The following is an 18523-nucleotide window of genomic DNA, read 5'->3' on the forward strand; positions in this document are numbered from 1 at the left end:
AATGTCAAAACTCATGTAGATGTTTTCCACTCTCATGCAGGCCTAAGAGCACCTCATTCTGTTAAATAGGTCACAAGTAGCAGACAGCTACTCACACCCACTCACAGGCACATCTACTGTTGTCACTGATTTTTAGGGAAAAAAAATACAGAATGTAGGACTTTAGTCCTTTACTACAAAGCCACTATAAATGTGGCACCTTTGGTAGACAACTGAGGCAAAGAACAGAGTCCCTCAAAAAGACACAGCCACTTCCATAAGAGAAGACGTATGGAGTTTGTGTTTGAATTATTTCATTCCATTTATTTCACTTGGGATAGGATTGAAAGTCTTGATGATGAGGCCATAGCACAGTCAGACCATCTGCTTTTCCAGTTCTGTGTTTGCACCGTCTGTGCATCCATATTCCCCCCAAAACCAAGAAGGCCAGTGAAAGTGGGGCCAGCACAATGCCCCAGGAGAACGTGGAGGAGGCTGTGGGAAGAACAGAGTCACATCAGGAGCTGAACAGTCTCTCACTGTACAAGAGGACAGGGCAATGCAGGTGTACAAGATAAGAAAGAAATTGGAGTTTGTTTTTCTTGATAAATGTGCATTGATTTTCAGAAAGCACATCCCTCACACCAACATGGAGGATATTTGAGAGTGATGTCTGTGGCATTAGAGAAACGAGCGTGATAGGGCAAAATCTGTGAGAAACGTCGTAGGGTAAGTGGGCAAGTGCTGAGGGTTTAACTTTGTTCCAACAGTGGGACACTGTGCGTTTAAGATGCTGTCTGTTTATGTCACAGTTGGCCAACTGTGACAGAGCCAGGAACAATCTGCCCTTTTCTAATGAGCATGGGTGTCATGAGGATCAAAGGAAGTAGCAAAGGAAAATAAATTTTGAATAATGGAGCTGCAGGGGCCAACACGATTGCTTGGGTCCAGCTATTTTATGTTCTGCTCCTTGGCGTCTCTGTGTTATGGAAATACAGGAAGAGATTCTGAATAAAAAGTTAAAAAGCAAATGTGAGAACAGAGTGTTATCAGACACATTGTTGATGAGACTAGAATCCTGCATTTTTAAGCTATTATCTATCACAGTCTGTTTAGTCATCCAGGAATCGACATGACCTCAGCCTGTTGCTTCAGAGGATTCTCACATTTTAAAACCCCACTAAGATTAGAAATAAGTTCAGCTGTAATTTTCTGGGCAGCTGTTTGAATACACCTCTCAGTCCTGGTGAAAGACTTACAGCCTGTGTTCCCTGGATCAGTCACGGCCAGCCACATGCAGGGACAAGGCTCATGTTATGGAAAATTTTAAAGGTTCCCAGCATCAGGGCCAGACAAACCACAGGTTCCTTGGGCTCACTAATCTGACCCCGAGAGGGAACATTCTGATTTTTGTGGGTAAATGTGTACAACCACCATCTCTCCCAGCCTGCTGGAAATGATCTGAAACGCCACCCTTCACATGTGTGCCCTCATTCCCAAACTTCACTGTGAAAGGAGCTTGTTGAGTCACAGGCTGCAGCCTCTCCCTAGGAATATTTGACAGGGTGGATCTGGAGTAAGTCCAGAGATCTGTGTTTGTAACCAGTGGCTCAGGTGAGTGTGAGGCTGGTGGTGCACAGCGCACAGTTGGAGGAAAGTTGGGTGCCATTCCCTGTCCTGAGGCTGGAACACATCATTGGCTTTCCAGTTTACACTGTGTCTGTGGCTGCCTCCCCAGCAAAACATGGAGACCTGGAGCAATTTGTATTTATGTTATTGCTGTAAGATTGTCCACGAGCCATCACTGAGATGCTGGGAATCACTTTGGCTTGCCTGCCATTAGCTACAGGCTGTCAACAGAGACTACATTCAAGGCAGCTCTCCCTCCTGCTCAACAATTAAACATTGATATGAAATCAATTTAATCAAAAACGATAATGTGGGTTTTCCTCTTCTTCCTTTTAAATGTCCTTAAATGAACACTGGGTTGATTTGGCTGTAGCCTTGTACCTATTTCCGGTCATATAATGACTTTGACCCTAAAGCTGCCCTGAACCCTGGGTAGCTCCCAATCCCCAGCTCTTAGAGGATGAAGTTTCTCATCTTCAGGATAAAGAACAATCCACCCTCCTCTAGAGGCCATGCGAAGACAGGTGATCAGTGACCCAAGGCAGAGCCACATGCAGACAGAGTATTTTGAAGTTTACTGTAGAACCATTTCATCCGTTTTCCAAAAATCAGCTTGCTATTTAAATTTTTCATTTGAGTATAATCTCCCAAAGTCCAGCCTCCACCCTACCAAAACTCTTTAAAAATGGGAGGTTTCTTTTCAGCTCTCCACTAGCAGGCAATGCAAGGGAATTTCTATGGAATCATTTGGAGAACAAGTAGATTTGTCTAGTATCCATGGAACATTCAACATGTTATATTCTCCTATAGTGCTCCCCAAAATACATACATACCTTCCTTGACTGTGGTGCGCAGCGTCTGAAAACTCAGGGTATTATGGACAACACATTTAAAATCCATGTGCAAATCCTCTCTTGTGACAGGATCAAAAATCAATGGCACTTCAATGTAGTTCTCATTATTTTCTGAATATTCCCTGAGTTAAAAAAACATTCACTTAATTATGATTGTATCAAATGCAAGCTTGTCTTTCACAACGTAGACATCCAAACACTCTCCTTTAGAAGTACCCATTGCGCTTTTATTGTTTTCAAGTTTCATAAAGTTAGGAGCTCTTGCCACCATACTTGTGATTCATTTGGGACAGTTTCTAAGCCTGTCCCCGAAGGCCTTAGTGTCACTGAAGTTGGCGGTCACTGGCATCAAACAGTTGTTACACTACAGGGTTAGATAATGGGGAAGTTCATCTTTTAAGTCTCTTAATGAACAACAACAACAAAAAAAAAAAGTCATGGGAACAGAAACGTCTAGTTTGAGGAAACTTGAGTCCCTCACCATTAAATCACTTGTATATTGAAGGGCAGGGAGTTTCCAGGACTCCAGCCCTCAGTGGTGCCGTCTCTTCTCATCTCTACTGCTGACTGTCACTCTGGAAACCTGCAGACAGCCCAGGGGAATGGCTGTGGCCAGGATCGCTGCCATTTATAGTGTTAGAGGAATCTGTAGACACCTCACTACTATCTGTTAGTGTGAATAAAAACACAGATGAGTGGATCCACTAGGAATATTTTTGTTTTATTTGTAGGGGGAATATAGGTTCCTTTAAGTAAGTGGATCATATGAGTAAGCTGAGATGGGCATTTAGTTGTGGCCAGGTCTTTCGCAATGAGAACTTGCAAGCACATGATTGTGCTACCCACACATAGTTTTTATCCACTAAATTACATCCAGAAAGATCTTTTGTGATAAGTCTTTCAAAAAACACAACCATTTGGCAAGCAAAAGCTCAGGCTAATTCAAAGTATCAAAACTGTAATTTTAAAAAGAGTTACAATTTGGAATGTTGAATGGTCTCCCTCACAGGCAACAAGTTCCCACTTACAAAAGGTCTGATTGTTCGAGTCTCAGAGTAAGAAAACATTTTCTAGAGATGACTGCTTATGAGAACTGAATTCTTTCTTTTTTTTAATTATTAACATCCCTTAGAGAGTGTGGCAGCCCACAGCTCCCTGAGAAACAGAAGAGGTAATATAGATACTGTGGCTAGGTCTCAGGGTCTTTTTAAGGGTTTATGAAAATGTTTGATAGTCAGGTTGCAGAGTGGAAAATGGAAAGATATGAACTCCAAAATATTTTTTAACTTGCAAAAATAAAAGGATCAATGTTTAATGAAACAGCTACAAAATGCAACATCAATACCAACATGTCAACTGCAACTCAACTTTTAAGTATTTACAGAGAAAGTTTGATTCTCAAGATAATTTTTAGCAAAATACAATTTTTTAAATTCTAAACATCCAACAGTTTGGAATCAAAAAAAGTAACTTTTAATGTGGTATGTGGGTCATAGTGATAACTGTCTCCAAAAGGAAGAGCGAAACCCACAGAGTTCTCAACAGAAGACCCTGGCCCACTTACTGGCGTGGCCCCTCGGTCACGCGGCCTCCCGGGTAGGCGCTCTCTATGTGGGTGTCATTGGCCGTCCACCACAGCATGGTGGTTAAGGGTGTGCCGGTTCCCAGAAACACCTTACACGGGATTGTCAGTCTTGACCCTGTGGATAGCAAGGCACAGCACGTCAACTGCAGAACCAGCACCTCCCACCCACCAGCAAACCTGAGCCCTGAGTCCCTCCTCGGCTTCTCAAACACCCCTCACCACCCAATTCTTTCCTTGGTAGAAAATTTAGTTTTCTCAAATGATTCTGTTCACACAGAGCTTTACTATTTACGAAGTACCTCTGGTTCCTACAACTGGTCTTCATGGCAGGCAAAAACCAAGAGGCACCTGAAGTTAAATGGCTTCACCAGGGCCCCTGCGCTCCCACGGGGCATGCTAAATTCAAGCCGACTTCCTCTGCCCCTCACTTCAGTTACCTCAGAAAATCCAGATCAATGTGTGGATTCTTTCTCTTTGCCTGAAGCTGGTCTTGGCTCTAATGTTTCTCCTGGGAACTCTCCATTCCCAGATGACTCTGACTGGGGATCAACCCTTCTTTAAAAACTCGTTTTTTTTTTGTTTTGTTTTGTTTTGTTTTTTTTTGAGATGGAGTCTCGCTCTGTCGCCCAGGCTGGAGTGCGGTGGGGCGATCTCGGCTCACTGCAAGCTCCGCCTCCCCGGTTCACGCCATTCTCCTGCCTCGGCCCCCCGAGTAGCTGGGACCCGGGCACCCGCCACCACGCCCAGCTAATTTTTTTTGTATTTTTTAGTAGAGATGGGGTTTCACCGTGTTAGCCAGGATGGTCTCGATCTCCTAACCTCGTGATCCACCTACCTCGGCCTCCCAAAGTGCTGGGATTACAGGCATGAGCCACCACGCCCAGCCAAAAACTCTGTGTTTTCTATAGATGGTGCCCTCTGCAGTTGTGCAGTGTGATGTACTGGGTCCCCCTGCCTCAATCATAGGAAATTTTTTTTTTTTCATTCACCAAAGAAGAGTAGAAGGAAAAGAAGAAGAAAACCTTCTCACTTGTTTTTTCCTCGTGGGTGATACGGCTCCCTGTGGTGTGTCTTTTAATGCACCTGGCCCCACCACGGGTTGAGAATGCCAGCCCTTCTCCATCCTATGCCACTCCTATGACCTTAAAGATCTTCCTCAGCCGTAACAACCTACTAATCAGTGTCACGTGGCCCCACCACCCATTCCAGTGCATCCAAAGCAACTGATTGGGAACTGGGCCTGGAACTTGGCTGGGAAGCCCCAGGGAGCCAGAACACTGGGGCTCCAGTAGGTATCACCCATGTGCCCATTGCCCCAGATTTCCAGGTGGTTTTTCCTAGAGCTGCAGCCATGGGGACTGCACTGTGGCAGTGGCAACCCAAGTGCCAGCCAGCAGTCCCAGCAACTGCACAAAACCCCTCCTCCTCTATGGCCTCCAATTCAAATTTAAAATTTAAACCAGCACTAAACAAAAGGAAAAAGCAAATAAATTGTTTTTTAAAAGACTGTGCAGCCAGGGTTTCATAAATGAGTAACAGACCTACAAAAACACTACCCAGAAACAAACACATAAAAGGGTGCAGGTTTTATAGGCACACAGACCTGAATCTGAACTCCAGCCTGACTCTGAGCATGGCCTTTTGGCCTCCACTGAGCCAACGTGATGCCCTGGGTGGCTTTTTCCTTTTGGAAAATTGAGAGAATAAAACCTACAGGGTCTATGTTGAGATTGAATGGGATCCCATTGGACATAGTGGATCCTCAATAAACATCAGTTCCGCCCCACCACTAGCATCAGTCGGTTGTTAGTACAGTACACTTATATACCCTCACTGGCCACTAGTGTGGACCTGTGCTGGCCAGGATGGACTGTACCACATGCAGTGAAAAGCAGAAAGCCCCACTGGTCATTTTCATGGCACCATTCAACCAGCTTACCAGCTCTTCTGGCAACAAGAAACTGACCACAGCTGAGCCCACTTTACAAATGGAGTCTTAGAGAGAGGCAGAGCGCCAGCCAAGTTTTGGTGATGTGAATTATTTTAAATACACTGAGGGTGCTGGCTCTGCCTGGGGTTCATGCTGTTCATCTTCTCATGCAGTTGATAACTGCTGCCAGAACGTTCAGATTTTCACATTCAGATTTTTATAGGTAGGCTTTGCATGAAGCAAAGTATACCTGTTTTCAGATTATGCCATTTCTAACCAAACTGGCCAAAGGGAAATATTTCCTCACACTTGTTATTCCAGCCTCACACACTGGAGTTCTAAGGTCTCCACCCAGGCACATTGCACCCAAGGAGCAGGTATGATCAGCAGACGCAAGGGTCCCAAGCCCCCTGCATTGGGATACCAGGCACCCCCACAGGTGCGTGGAATGCATGGTCCTTGTGGGCCTTACCCAGAGAAGCTGATATGGTCTTGAGGGGGGAAATGATCACAGGAATGGTCTCTTCTTTTTTTTCTGAGAAAGATGTAAGGAAAAGAGATTCCGTTAGGAAAGCCTTCATTTGACGCTGTGGTTCAAGTCATTGTTTGGCTAATCAACTAAGTTATCCTTTCCAGTATGGCCAGTCATTATGAGAGTCAGGCTTTGTCTGGCAAAGGAAACAGGCTCTCTACAAAATCGAGCATCCTTGGCCAATGACTTTCCCAGCAGAGCAATTACTGGAAGAGGCCACAGCCAAACACACATTCCGCTGACAGGAGGTCTTCAGTCCTTGCTCTATGATAAACAATTAACCATTTCCCTCCCAGACTTCCTGAACACAATCATGTTTATGAGGTCCACGAGATAGATTTTCCCCGAAACTTGACCTGACCTAAAATACCTTCTCCACCTCTCCAAAGTGCCTGCCACAAAATACTCAAGACTCAGTTCTTCTAGAAAAGGCACAGGGCTCAAGAAACATCTATTTGGAAGGCTAGTGTGTAACCTGGCCTCGGCCACAGAGGCCTAGTTAATTGAAGAGATAAACTCTCTGGAGAGGCAGAAGTGGATCTCCAAGGGATTAGAGCCAACGTAAAGAAAGGAGGTGGCCGGGTGCGGTGGCTCACGCCTGTAATCCCGGCACTTTGGGAGGCCGAGGCAGGTGGATCAACAGGTCAGGAGTTCGAGACCAGCCTGACCAACATGGTGAACCCCTGTCTCTACTAAAAATACAAAAATTAGCTGGGCTTGGTGGCGTAAGCCTGTAATCCCAGCTACTCAGGAGGCTGAGACAGGATAATCGCTTGAACCCGGGAGGTAGAGGTAGCAGTGAGCCGAGATCGCGCCATTGCACTCCAGCCTGGGTGGCAGAGCGAGACTCCGCCTCAAAAAAAAAAACAAAAAAACAAAAAAAGAAAAGAAAGAAAGAAACGAGGCCCCTGAAATGAGCAAAAAGGACACCTGGGGGGTGAGGGCCGTGAGTTGTCTCCACGACGGGCCTCATCATCCTCACTTCCACGAAACAGCATTTTGAAATCCTGACATGAGTACACATTAGACAGCATGGCAGGACAGCCTGAGGGGCAGACGGCTTTTCGACCACGGCCAGACGCCTTTTCCTCCCCTCAAAGTCACGCGCTGCCCTATGGAGCTGGGGCATCCAGGGAGAGAAAGAAGCCTCCAGGATCTCAGTGCTTCTTAGACTTGAGGGTCCCCAGCATCACCCGGGGGCTTGTGAGACACAGATGACAGCCCCCAGACTCCAGTTTCAATCAGTAGGTCTCCACGGGACCCGAGATTTGCATGTCTGTTGAGTACCCAGGTGACGAGGCGCTGCTGGCCCAGGACCACCCCTTGAGAGCCACTGAGATCCTGGGAGGATCACAACACAGACAGGCACGTAGGGCGGCTGCCCCCTAGTGTTCATGCACAGTATCGCAGAGACAGGACCGTGCCGGTCCACGGAAAGGCTCAGGAGACCTGAGTCAGCGGCCTGTCCAGAAGCAAGGAGCTGATATGAACGAATCCTCACAGGACTGTAAAACAAACACAATCAGGACACCTCAGTCCGTGGGAAAATGCGGTGCAACTGAATCTCTGGATTCTCTGTGAGAAAAATATATTTTCCCCTTATAGACCAATTATTTAAACTTAGCGTGTTGCTGAAGCTCTCTGAAATCCCCTCAAAAGACCCCAGCTGTGTTCATTATTCAGTATAAAAAACAAAGAAGTGTGGCCCACTCTCCAAGGCAAAGTCCGGTATTTACACATGGTTACACCTGTCTCCATGTCTGGCACACAGTTGGTACGGAGTAAATGTTGGACAAATGTGAAACAATAGCCAATACTGCTCAAAACAGCATTTTCAAACGAAACTCATTTTAATCAATGGCAGCTCTGACTATTTGAAATATCGCTATTAAGGGCAGCTAGACCCACCTTAGGGAAGACAAATAAAAGGCAATTTCCACTGGATGTGCAAGGCTAGCTCTCTGGTTAGAATACCCAATAAAATTGAAGTATCCTAAAATTGAACATAAAGTTACAGCATGTGGTGACCTCTAGCCCTATAGGTGCAAAGCTTCACAGGACACTTTCCAAGGGTACCTTCTACAGAAGCCACTGTTTGACTCTCTTGAGTGGTGTGTTTTAGCCTTCATCTTGCAACCCTATAACCTGCCCAATTCATTCACCTGTTCTCAGAGCAACACCCTGATTTATACCTTTCAAAGTATCACACACGTCTTATTAACCTGATGCTTCAGGGGAGCTGATGGATCTGTTTTCCTTTATCCTTCATTCCAAAGACCTGCAAGGAATTCTACATGCACCGTCATTTGTTCTCTGCATGCTTGTTATTGAACCGGGATAGATAGGTGCCTCAATGGCAAGTACTTACTCTTGATGCGTAGCTCAATACTCCTAGTGATGTTGTATTGCTGGCCTTCATGGGCAAATGTCAGGACACAGCGGTAATAGCCCGCATCTTCCAGGGCCACATCGTGTACGAGTAAGTGAGTGGTCCCCCTCACACTTAGAAATTTCTCATTGTCTTTATCCAAAAGAAGAGAATCCTTAAGGGAAAATTTTTTTTAAGTTGACATTATACCAATATACATCTCAAAGGCTATGAATTACATCATCATTATCAACCAATGTGGGATTTGCAATCCAAGAATTGTCCTGGTATTTACTTTGCCAATTTTGTACTTTGGGCATATTTTGACTGTATTATTAGGGGAAGGAATTTGTTAACGTATAAACAAATAAAATTGCTAGATTTGGTTAACTACAATAGTTAGAGCATATTTGTCCAAGGGGAAAAAAAAGAGACGAACTCTTCTTTGACAAAGTAAGCCATCTAAAATACAAATATGTTTATGTCCTGACTGCTACCTTCAGGCCTTAGGAAGTATCTGGGAAGAGCACTATAAATCGTCCTGATGAGCTGGACAACAATGCTCAGAAGAGATGACGTTGCAGTAATTACTTTAAAAAGCATTTCAATTTTGTGAGTCAGTAACAGAAAAATTTCTGTTATAAGAAAAACTAAATAGGGGAAACGAGTCCACACTTTTTATATGGGCACAAGGTTCTCTGGGGTCTCTGCAGAATAGAATCCTCAAGATCAAGGCCTCCAGGAAATAGAAAGAGCGGAATGGGATTTCTAAAAACACCCTAATGAGCACACAATGTTCTCAGGGACATCACTTTCAAAATCATGATTATTCAATGTTTGCAACAGTCAAATATAACCTTGAGTCATTTCAGAATCTTACTCCGAACAAGAACACAGATAAAATTGAAATTGCCACATGGCTCATGAAGTACCACTTTAGAACATATTCAATTGAAAGGAGATATTTCATTGTTCTAAGCATGAGTAGTCAAATATGAAAAATGCCAAATAGAGCCCAGCACCACAGTCATTCCAGTGGTGTATGGGAACTGGCCTACTGGGTTTCAGTTTTGACTTCACCATCTACTGGCTGTGTGATCTTGGGAACATCCTTATGGGTCCTTATCTGTAAAAAGGGGGGATATTTACAGTTCCTACTTCATCGGGTTGCATGTCAGGGAGTTTAGAACAGGCTTGGATATAGTACATGCGCAGTAATAGGTAGCATTATTATGAAGGGAATAAATATTACTAAGCATCACTATGACATCTTTGTCCATGCACATTTATTGAGCACCATTTATATGTCAAGCACTGCACCGGGTGCTTCATACACATGATTCCATTTAATCTTTGAAACAATCCCAGGTGGTGAAAGTTATTAATTGCCACTTTACAGAGGAAACAGGTTCGAGAGGTGGAGTCACTCGGCCACGGCTGCACAACAGATCAGAGAAGGAACAGAGTTTCAAACCCAGACCCATTGACGCCAGAGCCTGTGCTCTTTCCTCTCCAGGTAAAAACTTTCATTTGTCCTCTTTATGCTTTTCCCAAACCAAAAGAGAATGCATTCTAGGCTGGGCTTGGGGGCTTGTGCCTATAATCTCAGCACTGTGGGAAGCTGAGGCGGGAGGATCACTTGAACCCAGGAGTTCGAGGCCAGCCTGGCCAACAGGGTGAGACCCTATCTCTATTAAAAAGAGAGAGAGAGAGAGAATACATTCTAGAGCTCAGCCAGCTTATTCATAGGAGCTGGCTACTTTCCTCTACTTTCAGAAAATCATTTCAAAGTTTCTAATATTAAATCAATATCCTATATAGAGATACTGTAGTTACAAACCAGCCAACTACTTAACCTATTGTCAGTTAAAGGGTTAATTCTCATTAATGATTAAGCCAATAACTACTTTTCAGTATCAATCTAGGGTCTCTATCAGGAGTTGACCAATGTTTTCAGGAAAGGGCCAAATAGGAAGTATTTTGGATCTTGGAGTCTGCAGGGTCTCCATCACAACTAGGCCGTGCGAAAGCAGCTACAGACAGTACAACAAGAGGATGTGGCTGTGTCCAGTGAAACTTAATTTACCGACCCTGAAATTTTAATTTTATATGATTTTCACATCATAAAATATCCTTCTTTTACTTTTTTTCAAACATTTAAAAAAGTCACAACTATCGTTGGCTTGTGAGCCATTCAAATCCAGGAGACAACTTGATTCCAGGGCCCAACCATGGTTTTCCAACCCCTGGTCTAGATAAGCAATATCTAATGACAATATCTGATGTTCTCACTAGGAGCAGTGAGCACATCAAACATCTATTCAACCAGACAAGGGAAGAAATTGTGTTCATATTTGCTCCCTTAACCCAAAAGTTTGCTATCATGTGCTTTTTTTTTTTTTTTTTTTCTGAGATGGAATCTCACTGTTTCCCAGGCTGGAGTGCAATGGCGCGATCTTGGCTCGCTGCAACCTCCACCTCCAGGGCTCAAGTGATTCTCCTGCTTCAGCCTCCCGAGTCACCAGGATTACTGGCACCCACTACCACGCCCGGCTAATTTTTTATTTTTAGTAGAGATGGGGTTTTGACATTTTGGCCAGGCTGGTCTCAAACTCCTGACCTCAGGTGATCTACCTGCCTTGGCCAGCCAGAGTGCTGGGATTATAGGTGTGAGCCACCGCACCCAGCTGTCATGTGCTTTTTAAAAAAACTCCTTTAATATGTCTATAAAATTGTTATGTAAGCTTTTTTCTACATTTTTGTAGACAAATTACAGTAAAAAGCTATTTCCTTCGGTTGTTATGTACTCTGTCTTCACAAATCACTATTTCAAGTACCTTTACTCAACCCACATAAGGACTAATAGAACATATTAATTACGGCCATTTTAAATTCTTTAAAATACAGTCATCCCTCAGTTTCTTTGGGGGATTGGTTTCAGCAAACATTCCCCACGAGTGCCAAAACACAGATGCATAAGTGGTTTATATAAAGGGGTGTCATCTTTGCATATAACCTACGGATATCCTCCCATATACTTTAAATCATCTCTAGATTACTTGTAGATTACTAATACAATGTAAATGCCCTGTGTAAATACAGTCATGTGTCACTTAACAATGGGGATAATTCTGAGAAACAGTTTAAGTGATTTCTTTGTTGTGTGAACGTCATAGAGAGTACTCCCACAGGCCTAGATGGTAGAGCCTCCTACACACCTAAGTGACATGATACAGCCTGCTGCTCCTAGGCAACAAACCTGTACAGCATGTTACTGTCCTGAATACTGTAGGCAATTGGAGCACAGTGGTCAGTTTTTGTATATATAAACATATCTAAACATAGAAAAGGTAATGTTTTGCACTATGATGTTGAGACAGCTATGACGTCACTAGGCAATAGAAATTTCTCAGCTCCATTGTAATCTTACAAGACTACCATTGTACATGCAGCCTACTGTTGACTGTCATGCAGCATGTGACAGTAGATGATGCACTGTGTTGGTTTCTTATTTGTATTATTTGTATTGTACTGTTATTTTATTTGTTTGTTTATATTTTCAATCCCAGGTTGGTTGAATCCCAGGATGTGGAACTCACAGATATGAACGGCAAACCATGTGTGTGTTTGTGCGTGTGTGTGTGTGCACTGTCTTCAGAAAATCGATATTTTATGTCTTTCTTTTATGGCTAGTAAAAAAAGAAAACACATTTTAGTAAAATGGCATTTTTGAAAGCCGTACCTTGTACCATTGAATCTTCACGTCAGTTTTGTCACGGGTGAATTCACTCAGGTCAGGGCACACTAATACCCCAGAGGTTGACAAGGGTAAAATTTGCGGGTATGAGATGAACGGCAGGGAAGCATCTGTATTCTCAAACACTCTGAGCTCAATGGACATTTTGTCACAGTAAGAAGCATTTCTGATTTAAAAGAAAAAAAAAAAGATAACTGGCAAGGCAAAATAAAAGTAAAGCTAAATGAAATTAAGCATCATTTCCCCAACTCTATTAAAATCTGCATCTGCATTTTCTGGATTAGTACAGATGGTTTCCCGACATAAGATGGTTCAACTTAGGGTTTTTTGACTTTACAATGCTGCAAACACAACAAGCATTCAATAGAAACCCTACTTCAGTATAGTATTCAATAAATCACATGAGATATTCAACGCTTTATTACAAAATACATTTTGTGTTAGATGACTTTGCCCAGCTGTAGGCTAATGTAAGCGTTCTCAGCCCATTTAAGGAAGACTAGGTTAAGTTGTGATGTTCGGTAAGTTAAGTGTTAAGTGGTAACTTAAGTTAAGTGACAACGCTACTTCCAACTTACAATGGGTTTATTGGTATTTACCCCATTGTAAGTCAAGGAGCATCTATATTGCAATACTTCTGTCCCTGATCTTTTCGAACACTGGGGGGGCAAAAAGTGTCGTAACATAATTGTACAGAAAAAAGCATATTCTGTGTTTTTCACAAAGGACTGTCTACAAGCCCGATTCTAATGCCACCAAGGTTCATTAAGAAATCCCCAAGTCCTCTTCAAAAGGGCTTATGCCTTCCAGGTTGTGGAGCTCCTTGAGCCCAGCCCCCGCATACTCCAACTTCATGATCCAGGAAACCATATCCACATGCAGAGATTGTTTCCCAAGAGCCACTGTTTCCGTAAAAAGGAATATTCCCTTTGCTCCTTTGGGGAATGATTTACCAACTGAAGTCTAGTTTTAGAAAACTGCTGGAAACTTAGTGTAAGACCCATAAAAGATTTTTGTAATACTGCATGGGGAAATTAACTTGGTAAGTTTGCTTTATTATTATATTATTATTATTATTATTTTACTAGCCTAATCATTATTTCACTGCCATAATTCTATCAAGACCTTAGAGCTGGAAAAAGGGAAGAGGCAAAACCTTGCTGGAAACTTGTGGGAAATGGATGGAGGACAGAAAACAGTAATTAAAACTACTCTTTTAAGTAGAAAAATATAAAAATATAATTATCTCAGCTAAATTTCTGGCTACCTAAAACACATGAGACTTTGACATAGACAATGAGGACGAGTTTTACATATAGCGGTAAAAATTACTTGCACAGCAAAATCTAAACCATCCATATCCAAACAAGTAACAAAATGTAAAAAAAAAAAGTGAAAGAAATGTGATAAAAGCTTACCACTTGAAAGTAAGAAGAATTAATTTAAATATATGAAGCCAATATCTGTATTATATTTAGCTGAAAAAGGGAAAATAGATGAACAAATATTATATTTTGTGCATAAAGAAATACAGAATGTTAACTCTCACCTTGAAAAATGTGTAATGTCACAACATGTTGAATAAAGGCAACTAAGGACTAATCTAAAGACCCAGGCCTACTTGAATAACAGTCACACAGCAGGTAGCCAGCAGGGAGTAGATGCAGGCCAGACCCTGTGCTGTGTACTTTGCACACGTTATTTCATTTATAGTCCAGCCCCCATGAAGTAGGAATTACTATTATATCATTTTTATATGAAAAAGGTAGGTGTACAGAAATTAAGTGGGCTGTACAGCTGCAAAGAGGTCAAACCAAAATGGGAAGCCCAGCAAGGCTCTGGGAAAACCCATAAATCTATCTTCAGTACCCATAAGTACTATCTTCAGAAACCAAGCTTAGTAGACATATTGAAAGTTACAAGGCTATTCACATTATTGATCTGGTAATTCCCCTTGAGCAAGAAACTTCATAAAAATAACTCAAAAGAAAGAGAAGGGTGAGGGGCAATTTGATCACCACTTGCACTCCCCATGTAGTGTGGCACCCCCATGGCAAAGGCATGATAGTCATTCGTAGTGCTGCTCACCAAATAGGCCCAGTTCTCCCCATTCTGAGCACATGGTGTATCACATGTCCTCGTCCCCACTGTGGGGACTCTTCCTAGCTCATGAGTTGTATGTGTGGCCCTTCTACATGAAAGTTGTAACAGCCATGAGAGACCCTCCAAAGCAGGCTTCCTTCTGTTCTAGCAACCAACCAATAACATTTGAAATAGTGACTGTGACTGCTCCTTCAGCCTAAGTCCCTAACTGTCTGCAAACCCACAATGGACCTGATGCATGTGTAAGAAATAAGCCTTTGTTATTTTAAGCCACTGAGATTTAGGAGCTATTTGTTACAGCAGCATAACCTTGACTGCCTACTCTTTCTCTTTTTTTTTCTTTTCCTTCTTTTCTTTTCTTTCTTTCCTTCTTTCTTTCTTTTTTTTTTTTTCTTTTTTGCAGTGATAGAAAGTAAGGCATTTATTTGCAGAGCACCAGTCAAGGAGGCCCAGGCAGCTACTGCTCAAATCTTGGCCTCTCTGATGGCTTGCATCCTTGCCTACTCTGACTCACCATGTGGGTTCTAGATCACAAGGTCTTAAACAATCATGAGAACAGGGCAGTCTCTTGCCTCATGACTATCAACGCTAAAGAGTATTATGGCAACTGCTGGTGATTCTCACTCAATTAGAACCCCAATCTTACAGTTGACAAAGAGTATTAAAGGTCAGCCAGGTAAACCTTCCCATCATGCAAAGAAAGTTTGACACACACTGGGATTTCCACCGCCCCCTCAATCTCAGCTCTTTTTTTCCTACAAAAATTGATCATAAAAGCAAACTTTAACACAAACAGGACTCAGCTCACATCTCCCTGATGTTTGCACAGTCTCGCTTTCAGTAGTCATGAGGATTGCCTTTTGGGAAGGAGAGGGAATTTTTATGTATATATTGACCACCTACCATGGCAGACCCCACGCTAGTTCCTTCACATGCTGTGATTTCACATAACCCTCTCAACAAACTTCTTTACAGGAAAACTAACACCCATAAAAGTCAAGTGATAAGCCCAAGGTCCCACCAGATAGGAAATGAGAGAGCTAAGATTCCCATCTTTCTTTCTGACTTCAGGTTTCATGTTTTCTTACTATGCTATGAAGTTTTCCTAGTAGTACTCCTTAGAGAAAATTAGAATTTTTACCGTGGACAAGAAAGAAGAAATATGCATTTATAGCTACTGTAAAACCAGGCATCCACATTTTCCTAGCATAAGAATAGAAGATGGTTTGCCTGCTTCTTAGGCAAGGTTCATTGACAGGATTAAACCTGTCCCTAAATTGCTTATAGTTGGGGCTAGGCATATGGATGGTAGTGTCAAGCTGGGTTTGATTTGAAAAGATTCTTAATTTCACACATGCACGCACACACACACACACACACACAGAGGGCACCCTCTACCTCATATCTCCTCCCACCCCCCCATCCCCTGCCACACACACACCCAGCCCAGGACTGGGGATGACGTGGTGTGAAATTTTTCCATTCACCAGTACTTCCACTGTGCTAAGAATCTCACTTCTCTGGTTCTTCTTCTAAATGTACATATTCCTGGGTACAGTTCTTCTTAAGTCAAATGAGTTTATGAAATCTGGAGACTCTGAAGCCAGCTGGTGGAAGGAGCAAGCAGTGCCTTTGGAGGAACAGAAGAAGCAGCTGAAGAGAGAGGCCAAAACACTAGTTCCCAATCAAGCCAAGAGTTGTCTTAGTTCAGAAGAACAAAGTCAAGAAACTTTTTATTGAAGGAACAGAAGAAGCAGATGAAGAGAGAGGCCAAAACACTAGTTCCCAATCAAGCTGAGGGTTGTCTTAGCTCAGAAGAACGAAGCCAAGAAACTTTTTAAGATCACCAACACTAGGCCTAAAACTTCATCCATCAAGAAGCAGTAGGACATGTCAAGACCATTCAATGGGGAAAGGACAGTCTTTTCAGCAAATAGTACTGGAGAAACTGGATATCCACATGCAAAAGAATGAAGCAGGACCCTTACCTAACACCATATACAAAAATTAACTCAAAATGGATCAAAAAACAAAAGAGCTAAAACTATAAAATTCTTAGAAGAAAACAAAGGGGAAAACCTTCATGACATTGGATTGGGCAATGATTTCTTAACACTAAAAGCACAGGCAACAAAAGAAAAAAATAGATAAACTGGACTTGATCAAAATTAAAACCTTTTGTGTAACAAATGACACTATGAACAGAGTGAATATGCAACTTAGAGAACAGGAGAAAATATTTCTAACTATATGTCTAATAAGGCAAGGGGTTAATAACCAGGAAATGTAAAGAACTCCTACAAATCAACAACAACAGCAAAATGCAGTTTTTAAAATGGGCAAAGGACTTAGAGTCCATAAAGGAGATATGTCTGTGTCTCCAGAGAAGATGCACAGATGGTTAATAAGCACATAAAAAGATGCTCACATCGCTAATCATTAGGAAGACGGAAATCAAAGCCACAATGAGAGACCCCTTCACACCCATTAGGATGATTATTATCAAAAATAATAGAAAATAACATGTGTTGGTGAGTATGTAGAGAAATTGAGTGTTGGCACTGTTGGTGGGAATGAAAAATGGTACAGCCACTATGGAAAACAGTATGATAGTTCCTCAAAATTAAATATAGAATTAACAGATGATCCAGTAGTTCCTCTTTGGGGTCTATACCCCGAAGAACTGAAAGCAGAGATTTGAACAGATATCTTCACATCCATGTTCATATTGGATTCACAATAGCTGAAAGGAGGAAGCAAGTCAAGTGTCCCTGGATGGATAAATGGATAAACAAAATGTGGTACATACATAAAACGGAATAATAATATTCCACCTCATAAAGGAAGGAAACTCTGACTCATGCTACAACATGAACGAACCTTGAAAACACTATGCTAAGTGAAATAATTCAGTCACAGAAAGACTGATTTCACTTAAACGATTTAAACGAGGTACCTAGAGTAGTCAAAATCATAGAGTCGGAAAGTACAGTGGTGGTTGCCTGGGGCTGGAGGGATGAAGAGAGGGGAGTTATTGTTTAATGGGTTCAGAGTTTCAGTTTGTGAGGATGAAAAACTCCTAAAGATGGATAATGGTGATGGTGCCACTGATCTGTACACTGAAAAATGTTTAAGATGATAAATTTTTTGTTATGTGTATTTTTTCTACAGTTAAAGGGGAAGAAAGCAACAGGACAAAGAGGGAGGAGGACTGGACCCAGGGTCAGGAGACTCGGGCTCCAGAGTCAGCTCTACCACGCACCACCTGGGGAACTTTCCAAGCCAGCTTGGTTCCCTCATCCTTACAACGAGCAGTTGGACTAATTTTTTTTTTTTTTTTTTTAGAGTCTCGCTCAGTCGCCCAGCCTGGAGCGCAGTGGCTCGATCTCCGCTCACTGCAAGCTCCATCTCCCGGGTTCACGCCATTCTCCTGCCTCAGCCTCCTGAGTAGCTGGGACTACAGGCGCCCGCCACCATGCCCAGCTAATTTTTTTGTATTTTTTTTGTAGAGACGGGGTTTCACTGTGTTAGCCAGGATGGTCGTGATCTCCTGACCTCATGATCCGCCCTCTTCGGCTTCCCAAAGTGTTGGACTAATTTAATCCTAAGGTCTCACCCAGCTCTAAAATCCTATTCAGAGTAAAATCCTATTCTATGTCTATTTCTTGGTTCCTTACCATGTGGCTTCAACAGTGAACAACATAGACCAAGTCCCTGCCCTTGCAGAGTTTACATTCTAATGGGTAGACAAACATTAAATACAGTAACGCACACAAATGTGTCAGA

General features: G+C 42.5%; 1 protein-coding gene across 2 annotated transcripts in view; it reads right to left on the bottom strand.

Annotated features, from left to right (window-relative positions):
* Positions 1–285: 285 nt before the first annotated feature.
* The window catches only part of IL1R2 (interleukin 1 receptor type 2), a 36695-nt gene continuing 18457 nt past the window's right edge, over positions 286–18523 (bottom strand). Inside the window, exons 4-9 of one of the 2 annotated variants that reach the window (XM_034952028.3) lie at positions 12620–12800; positions 8878–9052; positions 6450–6512; positions 4027–4162; positions 2442–2584; positions 286–474 (exon numbers count right to left, since the gene is read on the bottom strand). In XM_034952028.3, coding sequence (XP_034807919.1) covers positions 308–474; positions 2442–2584; positions 4027–4162; positions 6450–6512; positions 8878–9052; positions 12620–12800 — 865 coding nt within the window. In that variant the 3' untranslated portion in view covers positions 286–307. The remainder of the gene's footprint in view (positions 475–2441; positions 2585–4026; positions 4163–6449; positions 6513–8877; positions 9053–12619; positions 12801–18523) is intronic. The other variant, XM_008967426.5, reaches the window with a different exon arrangement.

Source organism: Pan paniscus, chromosome 12 (assembly GCF_029289425.2).
Source record: "Pan paniscus chromosome 12, NHGRI_mPanPan1-v2.0_pri, whole genome shotgun sequence".
Lineage (NCBI taxonomy): Eukaryota > Metazoa > Chordata > Mammalia > Primates > Hominidae > Pan > Pan paniscus.